The 17,256-nt window shown below is 45.4% G+C and overlaps 2 protein-coding genes across 2 annotated transcripts in view; one reads left to right on the top strand and one right to left on the bottom strand.

Moving 5' to 3' along the window:
* Nucleotides 1–1,021: 1,021 nt before the first annotated feature.
* Nucleotides 1,022–3,107, bottom strand: gpr101 (G protein-coupled receptor 101). The gene has a single exon (XM_034598852.1). It carries the CDS (start codon nt 2,418–2,420, stop codon nt 1,071–1,073), a length of 1,350 nt encoding a protein of 449 aa, XP_034454743.1. The 5' UTR covers nt 2,421–3,107; the 3' UTR covers nt 1,022–1,070.
* Nucleotides 3,108–10,116: 7,009 nt separating this feature from the next.
* zic6 (zic family member 6) overlaps nt 10,117–17,256 on the top strand; it is a 94,274-nt gene continuing 87,134 nt past the window's right edge. Inside the window, exon 1 of the transcript XR_004615301.1 lies at nt 10,117–10,346. The gene's annotated coding sequence lies outside the window, so the exon portion shown is untranslated. The remainder of the gene's footprint in view (nt 10,347–17,256) is intronic.

Below are 17,256 nucleotides of genomic sequence, written 5' to 3'. Positions count from 1 at the left end.
CAACTGTGAAATCCTTTGGCGACACATCATCTACAATCAGCTCAGTGATTCGCTCTTTCTATGAGATGAGTCATGGCAGGTATTCATCCTCTCTGGCTGTGAGAGGGCAGGTTCCATCAGGAGGGATCTTTACAAATATACATGTGTTCAGAGGAACATAAGAAAACTCTTATATATACGCCACTGGTTTATATATATATATATATATATATATATATATATATATATATATATATACAATGCGGCCTACGTTAAATAACTGGTCCACTGAGTCCACTGGAGTCTATACCCTGTTCTCTATGCACTGCACTGATTCAACAATAACACTGTACTTCCTCAAAGAAAGGCCGACATCACAAAGGCAGAAAATTCCGGACCAATATTAAAAATTCCCACCTCATTTGTACTAGAATTAAAGGAAACACAGAGGTTAAGTCAAACTGGTTTGTTTGTCCATCCCATCAAGGAGAGTAATCCACCAACCCTTGTGTGTTTGAACAGGCACAATGCATCACTGATCTACTCATTTCCTCAAAAGGCGCTTTGAGACTAAGAAGAGTTACAGACACAAGGACGTAAACACGCACATGTTCCACTTGCTCAAGAACAGAGAAGGGCACGATGAAGTTTCTCCAAAAACAGATCCTGAGTTCATTAGTGGCAGGCGACGCTCGCTCGCCCAAACACAAGGTACACAGTACGTCCTCTTACTCCGAATACACAACACGCACACAAAAGGTTTAAAGGAGACAGAGTAGCTGCGTAGATACTGCAGATCAATACGTTATCAGTGACGTCTATTAACCCTAATCAAAGCAAAGTGATCAGATCACACAGCACTTTAATCCAATGTGATATTTTTTCTATATCACAGCAGGTCAAAAACCCTAGTGGTATTAATTAGTGACTTGTAGGTTAAAGACTTTAAAATACAAATTAAATGTTGTTTCTGGTTTTACTGTATAGCTGTTGTATAATAACTGCACACATTTAAACTAATGAGACAAAACATAAAACGTGTTTCTGAACATTTGTTGTATGAGGACATTGCTCCAAATTCTCAAGGCCGTTCATGTGCTTTGTTTGCTGTGGACCGTGAGCTCCCTCTCTGAGCTGATGCTGGTGGAAGCCGTGTCTTTGCGGCTGTCCCTCGACTTCCTCTCAAAAGTGGGGGTGGAGGAGGTCGTGCATTCTTCCCAAGTCCTCAGAGGGAGGACCCGAGCGGCCAGGCTGGGCAGGTGAGGGTGGGCGCCCGAGCGTCCCTCTGTGGTGGTGAAGCAGCTCTCCACAGCCGAGCTCTGGCTGGGACGGCCCTGCTTGCAGAACGGTCCGCAGAGCAGGGCCAGGAATTCCTTCCTCACACTGCGGTGCATGTAACCGTAAATGTAAGGGTGCAGGCAGCACTGTAAGAAAAAGAGCACAAGCGCGACAGAGGACAGCCAGGGTGGTACAGGCGCTCTGGTGCTCATAGATATTGTATTCAGTATGCTGTAAGGCCCCATGCTGAGGATGTATGAGGCCATAATCACAAACACTACCCGAGCGGCCTTGCAGTGGTAGTGGAAGCGTCTGTGCCTGACCCGAACAGGGCATCCTCTGGCTGAGTAGGGGCCTTCAGGTGAACTTGCCGGCTGGGCTTGGGGCTGCCGCTGTGGACTGCCGGGGCCCTGGATGTCCTGCGGCGCTGGCTGGGTGTAGGATTGCTTTTGTATGGGGTGCACGAGAGCGTTCTGCCTCCGAGCTGCCCTGAACACCATCCAGTAACATCCCAGCATGATGAGCACGGGCAGCCAGAAAGAAAAGGTGGACACCACGGCAGAGTAGGTCAGGCTGGAGGACCACACCACTGAGCACATGTTGTGGTGTCGGTCAAAGTCAATGGCCCCCCAGCCGTACAGAGGCGGAGTGCTCTGCAGGAAGCTGAGCACCCAGGTGCAGATGATCAGGTTGGTGCCCAGGTGAGGGGTCATGCGGGTGGGGTAGGACAGAGGGTGGATGATGGCCAGGTAGCGATCCACAGAGACCACTATGATGGTGTTGACCCCGGCGAATGCGAAAAGGTGCATGAGCACCACCAGGGCCTGGCACAGTCGCACATCCAGGGGCCACACACCCGGCACGGTGGCCGCCATGGCGAAGGGCATGACCAATATAGTCTGGAGCAGGTCGGCCAACAGGAGGTTGAGGACGAAGCGGTTGGCCACGTGAAGGAGCTGAGGCTTCCTCTGGAACACCAGCAGGACCACCACGTTCCCGAACAAGGACACACACACAATGAATGATATGAGCACCATCTTCACCACGCAGCCGGCCGTGGTGGACCACACCGGGTACTGGGCGGAATCAGGGGCGACAGCAGGCTCCCAGGGAACGTCGGTGATATTTGTGCCCATACTTGCAGCAGTGCCAGGGAGTGACATCCAGCAGCGTCAGGTTAGTCCCATCATCGTGATGGAGCAGAAGAGCAGCTCAGGTTGTGTTTGCACTAACACTGCTCCTCTCACATCGGCTGCATTTCACCTGACATGGCACAGGCGTCCATAACGTGTGGAAACGGTGCAGCAGACTCGTCCAGGAGTCGCCTGTAATGCTGGAGACGATCAATGCTGCTCATCGCGATGCATCCCGAGCAGGCCTTTGTCCCTGATGCAGCGCACATCTGCCGGAGGAAACCTGGAAGGTGGAGGCAGCCGATCAGCACCGAGCTCGGGATGTCCAGACAGATGCAGATTTCTAATCCGAGCAGGATGCGTGTGAAACGGTGATCGCTGGTGATGTGATCATTTTCCTCCACCTCATCCTCGGAGCTTTTTTTTTTTTTTTTTTTTCTTCACGGCTCAGCTAACACGTAGCCTCCGCTGCGCGTCTTCACCCAGCGGGGGTCTCTCATCCAGACGAGCGCATCCTTCCTCCCTCCGCTGCTCTTTCCCCCGGATTTTCCCGGCAGATCAGACGTTTATTATTTCATCAGCTTTCATTCCTTCTTAGGCTCCTTGCGGCTCCTGTCTCCGAGCTGTCAGCGGGGAAATAAAACCAAGGACACCTGCACCGACGTCTCCTGTCTCCCCCTCCACCTCCTGCTTCACCAGCCCCTCTCCTGCTTTGTTGTGAACGTGCGTCTCACGAACCCACTCACACTTGGAACCGAATGTACAAAACACTATCCACGTATTACATTGGGTCAATTTGACCATTTTCTTTAGTGGAAATTTAAAAGCATTTACTCCTCAATTGGATTCTTTCATTTATTTTTTTTATTTTTTATTTTACCCCCCTCCCCATAATAAATAGCCTGATTTCCATTTAGCCCAATGGGATCTTGGTTAAGGTCACAGGTCTCCTTGATAAGTGATTCAATCAGTCATCTTCACATAGTGGAGTGGCCAGAGCTTAATAAGAATCAGAAATCAACCTCATCGTCTCAAGCACAAGGTTTGGATTCATAGTGTTTTCATATTTCAGTTGCTTGAGCCTTTCCTATACCCAACCCAAGGGTTTGAACAGTAACATGCTCTAAATTCAAGGATTGCGTGTTTCAATTGTCATATTACTTCATCTGTTAACGAGCCTCCCAGGACTCAAATAACAAATTACAGTATTTAGATTGTGTCACAGCACAACAACAGCTACATTGTGTCCTTAACAACATTATTGAAGCTGTGAAAAAACATCATATTGTGCGGCACCTTATGCAGATTTATCTTAAGTATTCCATTAGTGCATCAAGTCCATTAAATGGTTTAATGACTTCCTCTCAGGTAGAACTCAGGAGAAACCGTCGTCTCCAGCCGTCTCCAAGTCAAGTCCCCCGAGCATTAGCATAGGTGCACCACAAGGATCCATTCTTGGTCCTCTTTTATTTACCATATACAAAAAAATAATATCATCTCTCACCCAAAATGGTGACATAGGCTAAAAGAACTTTTGTACCTCATTGGCTCTTCTCCAAATCTGGCCAAATCTACAGTCTGCCTTTGATACATTTCAGATCTCTACATCAAATAGAAACTTGTTTTTAATTCTGATCAAACTGGACGTAGGCTATTGGTCATTTTGGAGTATCCAGCCTACTGCACCCTTCCAAACCTCTTCATGGTTATGAAACTGAATAAATCGGACTATGGCTGGATGCTAATGTTAATTCTAAGATCCATGTAGAACAAGCAACCTGAAGTTTAAAATAAAATTTTAGAATTTTAGAAATCGTATTTCTCTTTTGCTTGTTGAAAGACTTTTCATAATCATCAGTTTTATCCGCCCTTGATCAAAGGGATGTTTTACTTTGAGTTTGCATTGGGCAAGTAAGTTTCTTTGCTTTATCCAAGATATTAACTTTATCTTTCACATACCTACTTTTACAAATGACAAAAGCTGTAAATATTCTATTATTACAACTTCTGTATTCTTCATTATTCAATGAAGCTGATGCTGAAAACACAGCCTGAATAGATAAACAGAAACCCATTGTGCTTCTGGTGGTTCAGGATAGCTGTTGTTTTTTTTAATCAAACCCTAAATGTAACCATGGAGTTGAATTATCTCCTATATGAGTGTTTGTATAAATTATATGTTTATATAGGCCACCATTTTAAATCCAGGAAACACAAAAGTGTTCTTCAACATTTCAGAGAAAAGACTTCATTAATGCACAGAAAACAAAAGCAGCACTGCATTGCACAATCCAATTAGTGTGTATAGCTTACATGGCCCACTCATCAACACTCGTAATTAGCCATTTTATTTCAAGCCCTTGCTCGATCCCAGCTATCAAAAAGCCCTTTGATGTGACTCACCAGCACTGTGTTTTTTAGATTTAGATTGCAAATGAAATGCTGGTGACCGCACAGGGGGCGGGGAGACGTTCCCCCTGTTCTTATGTTGAATGGACTGTGATTCAAAGCAGGGCCTGCCGCCTCATGGGATCATTATCATCAGACTGCTAATGCAGTATGAGAGTTCAATATGGCCTCAGGTGTCCAGCTCTCCATCTGGAGCTCTGTCATTCAGCTTGTCCCCCGTTCGCTGTCACTCACCGACACCTACGGGTCGACAAGAACAAACCCACAGTCCACAGCAAGGGCTCATTCTGCAAGCTCACAAACAAAAGCTCGGTCTCTCTCTGATTCTCTCTGTTTTCCATTTAGTTTATTTGTTGGTACTTTATCGATGTGGCTTTGTACATTTTTTCTGGCATCTGGCAAACTGGCATCTTCACAGTGTCTGTCCAGCACACACGTCTTCCTCTTCATTTTGAAATGAAACATTGAAATCAAAGTGATCACTTGTTTTATAGTTTTTTTTTTTTTTGTTTGATTTTTCAATTAGAGACTGGAGGACTGACACAAGATTAGACCAGCTAAAGTTGTTGTTGTTTATTTTTGTCAACTACGGAGCAGAAAGCTTGATTAACATTTCTCCTGGGAAAATCTGGACATTTAGCACTTCCACACTTGTCAGTCTGGTGTCTGCTAGTTAACAGCCCAGCAGCAAATGCAACAGAAATGAACCCAATGCCTGTGAACACATCAGCAAGCATCTAGCAAGTAAATGTGTCAGATTCTCTCAGTGGGAGATGGTGGCGAACAAACTAGAGCTAAAAACTGAGCAAATGTTAAAAGTACTTTCGTCAAGCTGCCAGAAACAGCTCCACACACACTCCAAATGAAATTATGTAATAGTCGACAATATGGGGCGCTTGTGGCTCAGGAGGATAGAGTGGGCCATCCACTAAACAGAGGGTCGGCGGTCTGATCCCTGGTCTCCTCCACTCCACGTGCTGAAGTGTCCTTGGGCAAGATATTTAACTCAAAATTGCCCCTAATGACTGGGCTGGAAGTGTATGATATAAAAAGTGCTGCACAAGTGTTTTGAGTGGTCATCAGGACTAGAAAAGCTGCTATAATAATACAGACCATTTATAGGCAGTTGTTTCTGGCATGTTATGAAATATAGCACCGGGCGGTTTCTGGCCACTTGAAGAACTACAAAACTTGCTGATATAACCACCTGACACAGTTTCTGCATATTTCCTATGGCTCAGAATCACCTGCAGCAGAGAACAATATGGGTCTTAAAGGTTCAGTGTGTAGAATTTAGAGAGTGGTGAAGTTGCATGTTGCAGCTGAACACCACACCTTCCCCTTCCAAACAGGAAAGAGAACCTGTGATAGCCTTCAGTTGTTATAAAAACTCCAAAGGTGTTTAGTTGGGCACAATGATTCACTGTTTGAGTGGTTTACTCAAAAGGCGCTTTGAGACTGCGAACAGGATGTTAACATAGAGAGATGGTCGCCACAAAGTTTTTCCAGGAGCATATCGCAGGCAACGCTTGTTGCATTCTCTGACTCAAGATCAGAATAAATAAAAGACACAAAAAGTCTAAAAGAGACAGTGTGGTGGCACAGACGCTGCAGATCGATGCCCTAAGTTCTCAGAAACCCAACCACTGTTATCCAGAATAACAATTTCTATCCAGAGCAGGTCTACGTTGAAAACACTGTGGCATTTATAGCTTCACAGACTTGCAGGCAAAGATCTAAAACACACATTAAATATTGTTAAGAGACACCAATTACAAAATTTGTCTTTTTTATGTGACAGCAGCTAGAACAAAAACTGCACACATTTCAAATAGGAAGTTTTTAAAGACACATAAAAGCATCTTTACAAAGTCTGATTAATGTGGCCCACCCTGCCACCTTACATTTACATATGCTGCGCCGTACAACTAAAGTTTGATTGATTGATGAGCAAACAGAATCTGTCATGTATGATTTTTAACTCCACTGTTTGGTTTGTTTTGATGCTGTCTGCCCTCTGCTGGCTAAAACGAGACACACGCAGCTCAGAGGGGTTTCATGAGGACCATAGTAAGGAAACAGAGAGGAGGGGATTCTCATTCATCACCACAACCACTAACTGTCACGCTCCTTTCTTCAGGTCTGCCAGCGATGCAGCTGTCGGCATGTTGAGTCAGTAAAACTGCTGCTGTGCATCCAGATAACTGTTATTGCAGGTGAGAGGGGACTTAGCTGTCTGTATATGCAGGAGTATCAGCCATTGTTGCTGTGCTGCCCGCAGATTAGTTCACTTACAGAGATTGTTCACCCAAAAATGAAAATTCACTCATTATCTACCACTATGCTGATGGAGGGGTGGGTGAAGTTTAGAAATTTCAGGGGTATACAGCGTTGCAGCCAAATCCAATACAACTGGTGACTGATTCTTCAAAAGTATAAAACATAAAATTTACAATATTACAGAGAGGGAAATCTATCTAATCTAAGAAAGTGTGAACATAATGCAATATATGAAATTAACAAATGCTTGATATTTGATATTTTAAGGGTGACAAGGAAATTAAGGCCAGATGGCATTAGAACCATTTTCTTGTTTTCATGACATTTCGCAGTCAAAATTTATTTCAACAATTTTCCTCAACACCTGTTTTATCGGCAGTAAATTAAAAAGCTCTGCAGAGGATTCAATGCTGGAATATAGGCCTATTTTCATCTGATAATTATACTAAAGAAGTTTATCCCCCAAGAAAGATCAGTATCATCTCTGTGCGTATACAAACATGTATATATATATGTATAAGCATGAAAATATATTTATGTAAATAAACATATTTATATAAAGAAATGCAATCCCTTGTATTTTGTGTCGTTGATCTCGTATGTATTATATTTATATTTATTTGTAGAATATGATGTTTCCAGCAAATCGAAACTTCTCCGTAAAGTCCCTGAACTTCATGCACCTTAATCTGTAAGTGCTGCAGTGATTTTCAGTGTCAGTAATATTGTGAGACCAGGAATTTATCTAAGCTGCTTTGCTAATCTGTCAGCTCCAGACCTACACAGGTAAATATGTAACTGTAGCTCTCATGGGAATAAAAGTAGCATCGTTCCTGGAAATGATGTAGAATATTTTCTATTATGACAGTTTACACTATTAATGCATTAAGGTAACAAGTGCCACTCTAGTTTCCCCTAAGTGTGAATTTAAATATTCTATTCTATTGAATACATTTCTACAAAACATCATATTTCATATAATATATATTAATAATTATAATTCAGGCAAGAGAGTAAGCATCTGCTCAGCACCAACGTAGTTTAAAAAGGACATTCTAAGAGTGTAGCACGTATTTTTTTGCTAATTTTGTCGTCGTTTTCTATCTTGTTGTATTCTCCATTTGTGCTTCCACCCATAATAAGAGAAATAAACCCTGTTGAATCAGCAGAACCTACATTATCTCATCGGTGCAGCTCAGGAAATAGTCTTTCTTCTGACGTTCTTAGAGCCTAACACGGCATGAATAGAGGTCTGGTTGAATGCAGGAATGTGCATAATTAACTAACTCTTTTGAACTGGAGGGAACATTTAATTGTTTAATTAAACAATTAAATGGCTCCTCTTAACATTATGGCTTGTAGGGTGCGAAGTGTCTTTTTGTTTGCACGATGAATGTCGACGCATACCTCTCTTTTCCTCGAGAATACAGGAACAGAAGGGCCTGAAGGCATCAGGACACACACAAGGCCAAAACACACACATGCACACATACACACATATGATAAAAACATGGCTGCAGCGGGCAACTGCACAGAAATATCTCTGTAAACAAACAGATGACAAACAGATTGAAAAAGACGATCCCGGCACTGCTCTCCAAAGGGAGCCTTTCATTTTATTGCACAATGGCAGTTGTCTCCGAAGCCCAAACAGTTTAGAAGTAATTACTAGTGTTTTCTACAGAAGGTGATTACTTTGTCACACTTTGCAGCCATTGTCACCGGCCGCGCACCACACTCATCAGTCCCACAAAGGGGAGAAGTACTCGATTGATGATGAGCCCTCGGTGGCTCGGGGAGAATTTAAAAGTACTTGTATGAGGCTCTTTCAGGAGATTAACTTGCAATAAGGGCTACCTGCCATGGACACATTCCCTGTATTCATGGTGGTGGCACAAAGACTTTTTTTAAGAGGGGCACAGCTGCATGAAAGCAAATGGTGAATGGGGATAATAGTCACAAAAGACAACAAACCTCAAGTGTAAAGAAATAGAGTGTTTTTTAAGATGGGAGGCTTCCATTCAAAGCCAACACCATTCCTCCTTTTGACCATTGAGGATGTGGCCACTCCACCACCCAAGGCCCCACTCTAATTATTTTAGGACAAGACATGTTATGGTGCAAAGTGGCAAAGAGGGAGCACTCTGGACCAAAGTGCACTTTAATTCAATCGTGCTATTTGACAGATTCCCCCTTCAAATGAACGTCACACACCAGTAAACTGGCACAATCAGGAGGCTCCTGGCAGGGCCCCGGGCCCTTTTCCCCTGAGGTAAATAACACAGAAGTCACAAACACTTGTAGATACGAGTAAACATATACGGATATACAAATGGAATTTACTGGTGTGTTTTGAGATAAAAAAAACAACTGTGTGTGGAGCTGCAGGTTTATTTTGCTATCTGGATATGGTGAAAAATCTTCAAAGGCAGATTAGACCACAGCCACGGGGGCCCGGAGCCGACTCCATTCATTAAACACAGAGAGAGACTAAGAGAGAGAGAAGAGAGAGAGAGAGAAAGACCGCATGTGTCCTTGCTTGCCTAAATGTGAAAATTGCTCATGCCATTATTTCAGATGAGAAAGTGGGAACTGAATGGATTTGCTTTAATATAGCAGACATGGGATACCACATACAGAGAGACAGAGGGAGGGCCAGACTTCTTTGCTTTTGCTCACGCAGTGGAAAGTCCCTGACAGGTGTGCTTTTGTATACATATGTCTATGTGAGGGTGAGGCAGATTGTGTGTGTGTGTGTGAATGTGTTTGTGTGTGTGCACTGAATAAACAGAGACATGAAGTGTGTATGTGTGTGTATGTGTGTGTCTGTGTGTGTGTGTGTGTGTGTGTGTGTGTGTGTGTGTGTGTGTGTGTGTGTGTGTGTGTGTGTGTGTGTGTGTGTGTGTGTGTGTGTGTGTGTGTGTGTGTGTGCGCGTGTGTGTGCGTGTGTGTGTGTGTGCGTGTGTGTGTCCACGTTGTGCTGCCACTCCCTGGTGCAGAGAGAGGCCTTCTCACTTCTCCTGGGTCTGGTCTTGCAGCAGGCCAGGATTCAGTGCTGATCTGCACACGACTCACACCCACTGATCCTGAAATGGAGAGGGAGAGAGAGAGAAAGAAAAAGTGAGCGTGTGCATAGTGAACATCCAGAGGTCGCTGATGAAGAAAATGGCATAATTACACTGATTCGAATGACCATTGCAGAAGCCTGTCTCGTCTGGAATACTGTTCGAGAGAGCCGTCAACTCCAGCCTGCATCTCGCATCTTTGGTAAGACCTTTTAAATCGTATGCTTTTATGTTCGAATTTACTTTTTATTCATAATTTAATTCAGTTATTTGGAATTTACAAACCACAACAGCAAGCAGGCATACGTCCGGTGTTTGCTGCCAGGTCTTGCGCTAAAAACAGATGCCAGTATTGCCAAGCGTGCCCGTAATCCAGCTCATGCCAGTTTGTGTTTGAGGAAGTATCAGCTCTTTTATTTTGACACCAGTGCCATGGTCAATAAGGTGAATGACATTTAAAGGTCAGAGGTCACCTCACCTAATTTAGCGCTCAGGGATCAGAGAGCAGGGATTAATCCCAAAGGTGAATCTGGATAACCTTTGAGCTGCAGACCTGTGCTACAAATGTTCAGCATAAGTTAAAGTCTATGTTTTTATGTATTTTTAAAAGATACATTGCTCAAGACAAAAAAAAAAGACCCAAAAAAAGTTTTCTAAATCTTTTTCTGGGGGTTTTTGTGGCATCTGCAGCCCGATGTAGTTTAATATCTGACCACTAGATGTCAGGATTTGACTAGTAACAGTGCAACAACACCCACCCACCCCCCCTCCCACACACCCACCCACTCCACCCTTCACCAGCACCTGAGGGGGAAACTTGTGAGTAGCCTCCACATGGTGTGACAGCTTCCCCAGGAAGCTCGGGTGACATTTGCCTCACTTAATGACACAAGCTAATTAATCATTAGCTGTCCCAGAGGTATTGCTGTTAGAGAGGCTTTGTCGTGCCTCTCCCCAGTAGGGGGTCCCAGCCTCAACATGTTATGTATGCATAACTGCCTCATCCCACGCTACAACATCTTAATTCTCACCCGTTCAGCTGGTTTGACTGAACCGCACTCGTTCTATTTCAACCCTTCATCTAGGATAAAGTATAATCTGCGCAGACATTGATCATCTTAATTTTTTCCTCAGCCTCTCGCAGTGTAAAGTAGTCGGCCGAGTCTTTTCCACTGTGGCAGGTGTGGGCCTGGCTGGTGCCGTCGTCGCAACCGGCACTGGTTTTTATTGATGGCTGATCGGGCGGATAAGGGGATGGTGATGGATCAATTGCTTTATCAAGGCCCAGTTTTTTTCTGAGCTGCTGGTGGATAAAGTTTGGCTCAAATTTGTCTCACTGTTGAAGGTTAAAAGCTAGAAATGCAAAGAAAGATCACTCATTACCTCCATGCACATTGAAATGTTTTATTATAGATAGAACATTATCAATTTGAGCCCGTGTGTACATGAACCCGAGCTAACAGGGCCGTGTGGGTTGTGAGTAATTATCTCTCGTGGGTTGAAACCTCTCTGCAGCCGGGCTTCGAGTTCAACAAGAATGTACGAAAGGCCTTTGTGAAATATGAAGAAAATGAAAACTGCCCCCTTGTGTGTGTGTGTGTCTCTGCCCCCTCAGCATCATTATTGCGTCCCCCCCACGAGTCTCGGGCTGGTTTTGGACGGAGCGAGCCTGTTTGTCACGTAGTCACGGCTCCAGGTGATGCACTCAGGCTTCCACCTTCGCTCGCCAGAGAAGAGCGTGGGCTAGTGCATATATGCAGGGGGCCATTGGGGGCACTCGCTGATGAGGGCCTGGGCTGCAGGAGGTCTTTGAAAGATGTTAGAGGTTTTGGGATGAGACTCAAGGTACCCTTGGGATGCTGTGACCCCTGACTCCTGCTCGCTGGCCCCTGTGCTTTGTTCTGTGACCTGTGGACGACGCGGGCCTGTGGAGAGATACACGCTAGCTGGTAGCTAATCCAAAAGTTTCAATTGGACGCGTGGTACAGTGATGAGTCACCAAATGACTGCCGCACACCTCGGCACCGACGCATGTCCATTTTGTACCGCGTGTCTGTGGTGCACGTTAACACTGTGTGTTTCTCTATATTTGCATGTAATGTTTAATATATTCAACGGCCGCTACAGTGTACGGAGAGGTCACATGTTTGGATGCTGCATTTTATTAGTAATTAACCATTTGATGATTATTTCATATATTTCGTCCATGCTGGATTTTCATGCCAATTGTGGCTCCTACATCAGAAATAATTCTTGTAGTCCAACACACTGCGGTTGAATTATTCCATTTCACGCAAGCACCTAATGATTGATATGCAGAGGAGCACTGGGCGAGGCTTTAGCCCTCCTGCTCTGCCATGTGCCATTTAATATCACTTGGATATACACAAGATCCTTCATTTCCACTCTAATCACGGGCAAGATTTCATTCCGCCATGAACAGCCAATATAATTCGGCTCGAAAAGAACAAACGCCGGCCCTTTTGCTGCAGTGAAGATATAAAGCAAACTTGAATTCTGATCCTCGGAGGCAAGAAGGGAGTCTGTAAAACAAACACGGGTCCCTGAGTAAACCCATCCTGTGAAGATGAGAGCCACTGAGGTAGATTTATATGCTATTGTGCTCACACTATGTCACCTTGATGAGGCTCTACGTGATTTATTTTTCTCTGTTCCATTCAAAATGAGGCCGGCTAAAGGAAAATCTTCTGTGCGAGACATCTAAGCCTCGACCTTGTGGATTCAGAGGCTGCGGTCTCCACTTCCATAGCAGGAGGCCTTTGGACATGACACATGAAGAGACAAGAAGAAGTTTCTGTTTCCTGGCTAAGTATCCGCCGAAACCTTTAAGATGCAAAGATGGATCTGCCGCCATGTTTGCCTCCGTCTCTGTCTTGGAAAACACCGGGGCGTGTCCCTCCTGTGGGAACCCCATCTGCAGGCCTAAAGTGATGGCACCACCCTTTCCTCCACACCCACCGCCATTCACTGTCAGTGAGCCAAACACACGCGCGCACGTACCCCACCTGCACACACACACTGAACGGAGCGGCACTCTGTGCAGATGTACCTGACAGTGGCAGCGTTTGTGCCTTGGAACATATTTAACAATGCACACTCAGCACCTGTCCCATCTCAGCAGGAGGCCACAGGAAGCAGACGAGGACGAGTCAAGTTGATCAGGAAAACTACAGCCTATACACACATCCTCCACGCACCGGGCTCACGCTGTCTACCTCTGGGTTTATTAACAATCAATCAAAATTATTTTCCGTGGAAAGCAATGCTCATGGCTCGGCAGAGAGATGGAGGGGAGGGGGATCGCTTTCTCGCTTTCCACGGCTTCCTGATTTCTAATGGGGGCAGCCAGTGCGCCTGCATCAATCGTGCTGCACACGTGAAATTACCTCGTCTCAGGAAGCAAGTGATTCCTACCAGGACCTTTAAGATGACTGATTTACTCACTTGTTTATTGTGCATCAAAGTGGAGCAAACTTTTGTGCCCACCCCCCCCCCCCCCCCCCCCTTTGGCCGTTGATGCTTCTTAGCCACAGCCCTTTCATGGTGTCAGGGGTGGAGCTAGGCATTGCATGTGATTCTCTATCTCCAGGAACCCCGGAATTACATCTGGCACAACTCTGCATGAAGTAACGCTTTATACGCCTTTGTGCATCGCGGCTTTGAAGACCCTCGGCCTTCTATAAGTTTGCTTTTTGTCCCCCCGCTGTTGTACACCCCCTCCCTCCTCAAATCCCCCCCATCCCCCAGCTCGGGACAGAAGACAGAATGTGATGTGTCGTCTCCCTCCCCGCACAAAGCGCCAGTGCATTGGACACACCTTGGACAGCACAAAGGATGAAAAGCACGACGAGGCTTGGACACGCAGGACCACGCTGCCAAGCCCGATAAAGACGCTTCAAAAGTCGAGCAGCAAACAGTGGCCTTCTTCTCTGCTGCTCTCTCCTTTTTCTTCCCAGGGCCTTGCAGGGAGGGAAAAAAATACGAGACAGAAGAGAGGCTGACTGAGTAAAAAGGAAATTTTGTCTTCTGCATTTTTTTATCCGCATAAGACCTATGAACGTGATTTGGGGTAATGTTGTGTCTACAGCGAAGCAGACAGTGTAAATGTGTGTGTAAACACCTAGATTAACATTTGGATGTCTGCTTTTGGTATGAGTACAGGATTAACCAAAAACATCCCAGCTTTAAAGCAGGCGGCCCATAAATAAACTCCACTGCCCCATCTCCAATCCCCTTGTCTCTTTAGCTGTCTGCTCGCAGCTTGACTCAAACCTGCCATTTAGTCTGGAGCAGGACGCCATTTTACCTCTCGTCTAGAACAGGTCACTTGTGTTTCTGTGCTAAGTTTGTTCACAATGCAGTATTATTCAAACCATCACCAATTTATTTTATGGACTTTCACGATGATGTTTTTCACTTAGAATGGATTTTTTCATTGCATTTTTGAATTTAAGACAAGAGTTTAAAATGTCACCAAGCGTTACTTTTTCTCCTTTTTTAATTTGTGTCCCCTTGTTAGAACATAAAAATGACCAGACATCATAAAACATGACTTTTCACCGGTAGCTCCCTCCTCCTCCCTCCCTCTCTCTCTCCGTCTCTCTCCCTCTCTCTCTCCGTCTCTCTCCCTCTCCCTCTCTCCCTCTCTTTCTCTCTTTCTCTCTCTCTCTCTCTCTCTCCCTCTCTCTCCCTCATGCCCTCATTGAAACAGATGGCGTTTTATGCCGGGCACAATCAGGACTATTCAGCGTCAGGCTGGGCAGGCCCTCCCCACCTGCGCTCAGCCCCAATCACAACCTAATGAACACATTGGGAGCAGTCTGTTCCAAATTACTCCCAGTTGGAGCCAGGGCCACAGGTAACCCCCACCACCACCACCACCACCACCTCCTCCTTGCCATCACACTCTGCCCCTTCCCCTCCACCTCACCTCCTCTGCAACAGCCTCCTCGCCCCCCCCCCCCCCCCCCCCACACACACACACTGGCTCCAGCGCTCAGACCCTCAACTCTGACTCTTAATCAAATCAAGATCCATATCTCTGTGCTGTCAGCATTCCAACACAGCTCCGAGAGGCGGCGTGCGCAGCGACAAGCGTATAAGTTACATGTGGGGAGATATGGATTGACAGCTAATGTGTTTATGTGTTGGAGCTGAATTGGTTCTATTTGATATGTCTCTCAAAGCAGTTTTTCCATATGTGTATAGAGATATATGCCTTTACAATTAATGCCCCCGCACCCCCCACCTGTGTACACACACACACACACATGCACATGCATACATATGAAGGAACATTGAAGGCCTCTGTAAATGCTATGGTGTTAACCACATCAGGCCTATCTGAGCGCTTCATCAGCATGTTTCCCCCTCTTCAAAGGAAACCATTTATGTGTTTGTCTTCCGATTGTTTGTGCTCTAAATTTCATGCAAACATGTTTGCACTGTACAGGTTCTATACACTCATGTTTTATTCATGATTGAGGTTGAACATAAAAAGAGAAAATGAATTTTATCCGTCTTTTCTTAGACACGGTGCGTTCCACTGCTATCTTCCCGGGGGTGTATGTGTGGGCATGCAAGGGGGCAGTTGTATATCATAGGCAGTTGACACGAGAAGTGTGCTGTAGCCAGGAGCCTCTGACATTCTGATACACCCTCCAACATCCCCGGGGACAAAAGACTGAAACCAGGGCGCCTGCCTGCGTCATGTCCTATCAATTGCTATAGGACCTCCGAAAACGCAGGCCAGCTAGCAGCCCCCTCGTGGGTGTCCATCACCGGTTTTGACAGGAGCGCTGCCCTGCTGACTGCCCTCCTTCACTGTCCTTCTGGTCAATCTGCACCTCAATTGGCCCTACACTGGTGGGTGATGCCTGCTCCTTCTGCCGCATGTCAAAAAAGAGCCAGGAGCCACAGAGGAAGTGCAAATATCCTCTAATGGCCTTGATCCAGATGGATGCGCCCATGACAATAGGCCCTCGTGCCTGTGGTTTGGGGTTTTGTCAGTGAGAAACACAGAGGCCACCACAATAACACAGCAGAATTATGCATGCAGGCCAAGTACCATTGACATGTTAAAGAGCACTGCCAGTTGCTATGATAATTAAGTTAGTTCATTCCAAGGCAGAAAGCTCCTTTCTCTTAACATGCCTTTAAAGACACTCTGGGCACATAAGGCCCGGCTTTAAAACAATGGATATAGGGGGAGCAATAATGGATTCAGTGGGTCACCATTTCTCTGCCCATTTGCTTAACATAGGGCCATACATCTCTGAGTGAATGCTACTTGATGGGCTTGCCTTTAGGGGGTGTTTTGTGGGTTTTACATTATATCACTCAAGAGATTGACACGTTCTATGAAGCCCATATGGAAGTCTTCAGGATAAAGCAGATTAAAGGACGGAGAATGAAATATTCAGATGACCGCTCTACTTCACGACGGTGACAAACTTTGAATTCTCTTTGTAGAAGCCTCCGGGCTTGCAGCGTTGCTCACAAGTATGAAATTACTGTCTGTAATATCACACTAGCCGTGAGTGAACGCTGACCTGTTTAAGCTAGCAATAACATCAATGGCATCCCTTCAGCGCTCTCTGCTTTTAACTGGGATGTTTGGTTACGTCAAGGGGTGTCTGTCTGATCTCCCTCGGCCTCCATAGGGTCTCATTGAGAGTGGCCACTTTGTGTACAGCTGGGGTGTGTTTGGCCAGTAACGTAAAACCAGGAAGCCTTTGAAACTTACCGAATGCCTCTCTAGGAAGAGGTTGGAAGTTCACTCTTATTTTGAGACTCCAAAGCTTTCTCCCTGGACACACCGCGGCAGATCACGGACTCTAGAAGCCACCTTTTGTCCTGCTCCCATGCAGCTGGAGGTTGGAGTTAAAGTCAATGAAAGTATCCGTGTCTCTGTTTTTTTCTCTCTCTTTAGACACATCTCTTTCCATGATATTCAATTTCAGGATGTTTCAGCCATTACATTAAGGACAGCTCATCAACAATTACCCTCTGAGGTCGCTGTCTTTTTCATGCTCGCGTGTAAGAGGCCTTTCGCGCGCTGCCACGTTCCTTTTTACATCTCCTCTAAACGG

This window comes from Hippoglossus hippoglossus, chromosome 10 (genome assembly GCF_009819705.1).
Source record: "Hippoglossus hippoglossus isolate fHipHip1 chromosome 10, fHipHip1.pri, whole genome shotgun sequence".
NCBI lineage: Eukaryota > Metazoa > Chordata > Actinopteri > Pleuronectiformes > Pleuronectidae > Hippoglossus > Hippoglossus hippoglossus.
This window is presented reverse-complemented; position numbering and strand designations above follow the sequence as displayed.

What these genes read in the sequence shown, in the direction of transcription:
- gpr101 (XM_034598852.1), bottom strand. Translation starts at nt 2,420, where the DNA reads ATGTCACTCCCTGGCACTGCTGCAAGTATGGGCACAAATATCACCGAC.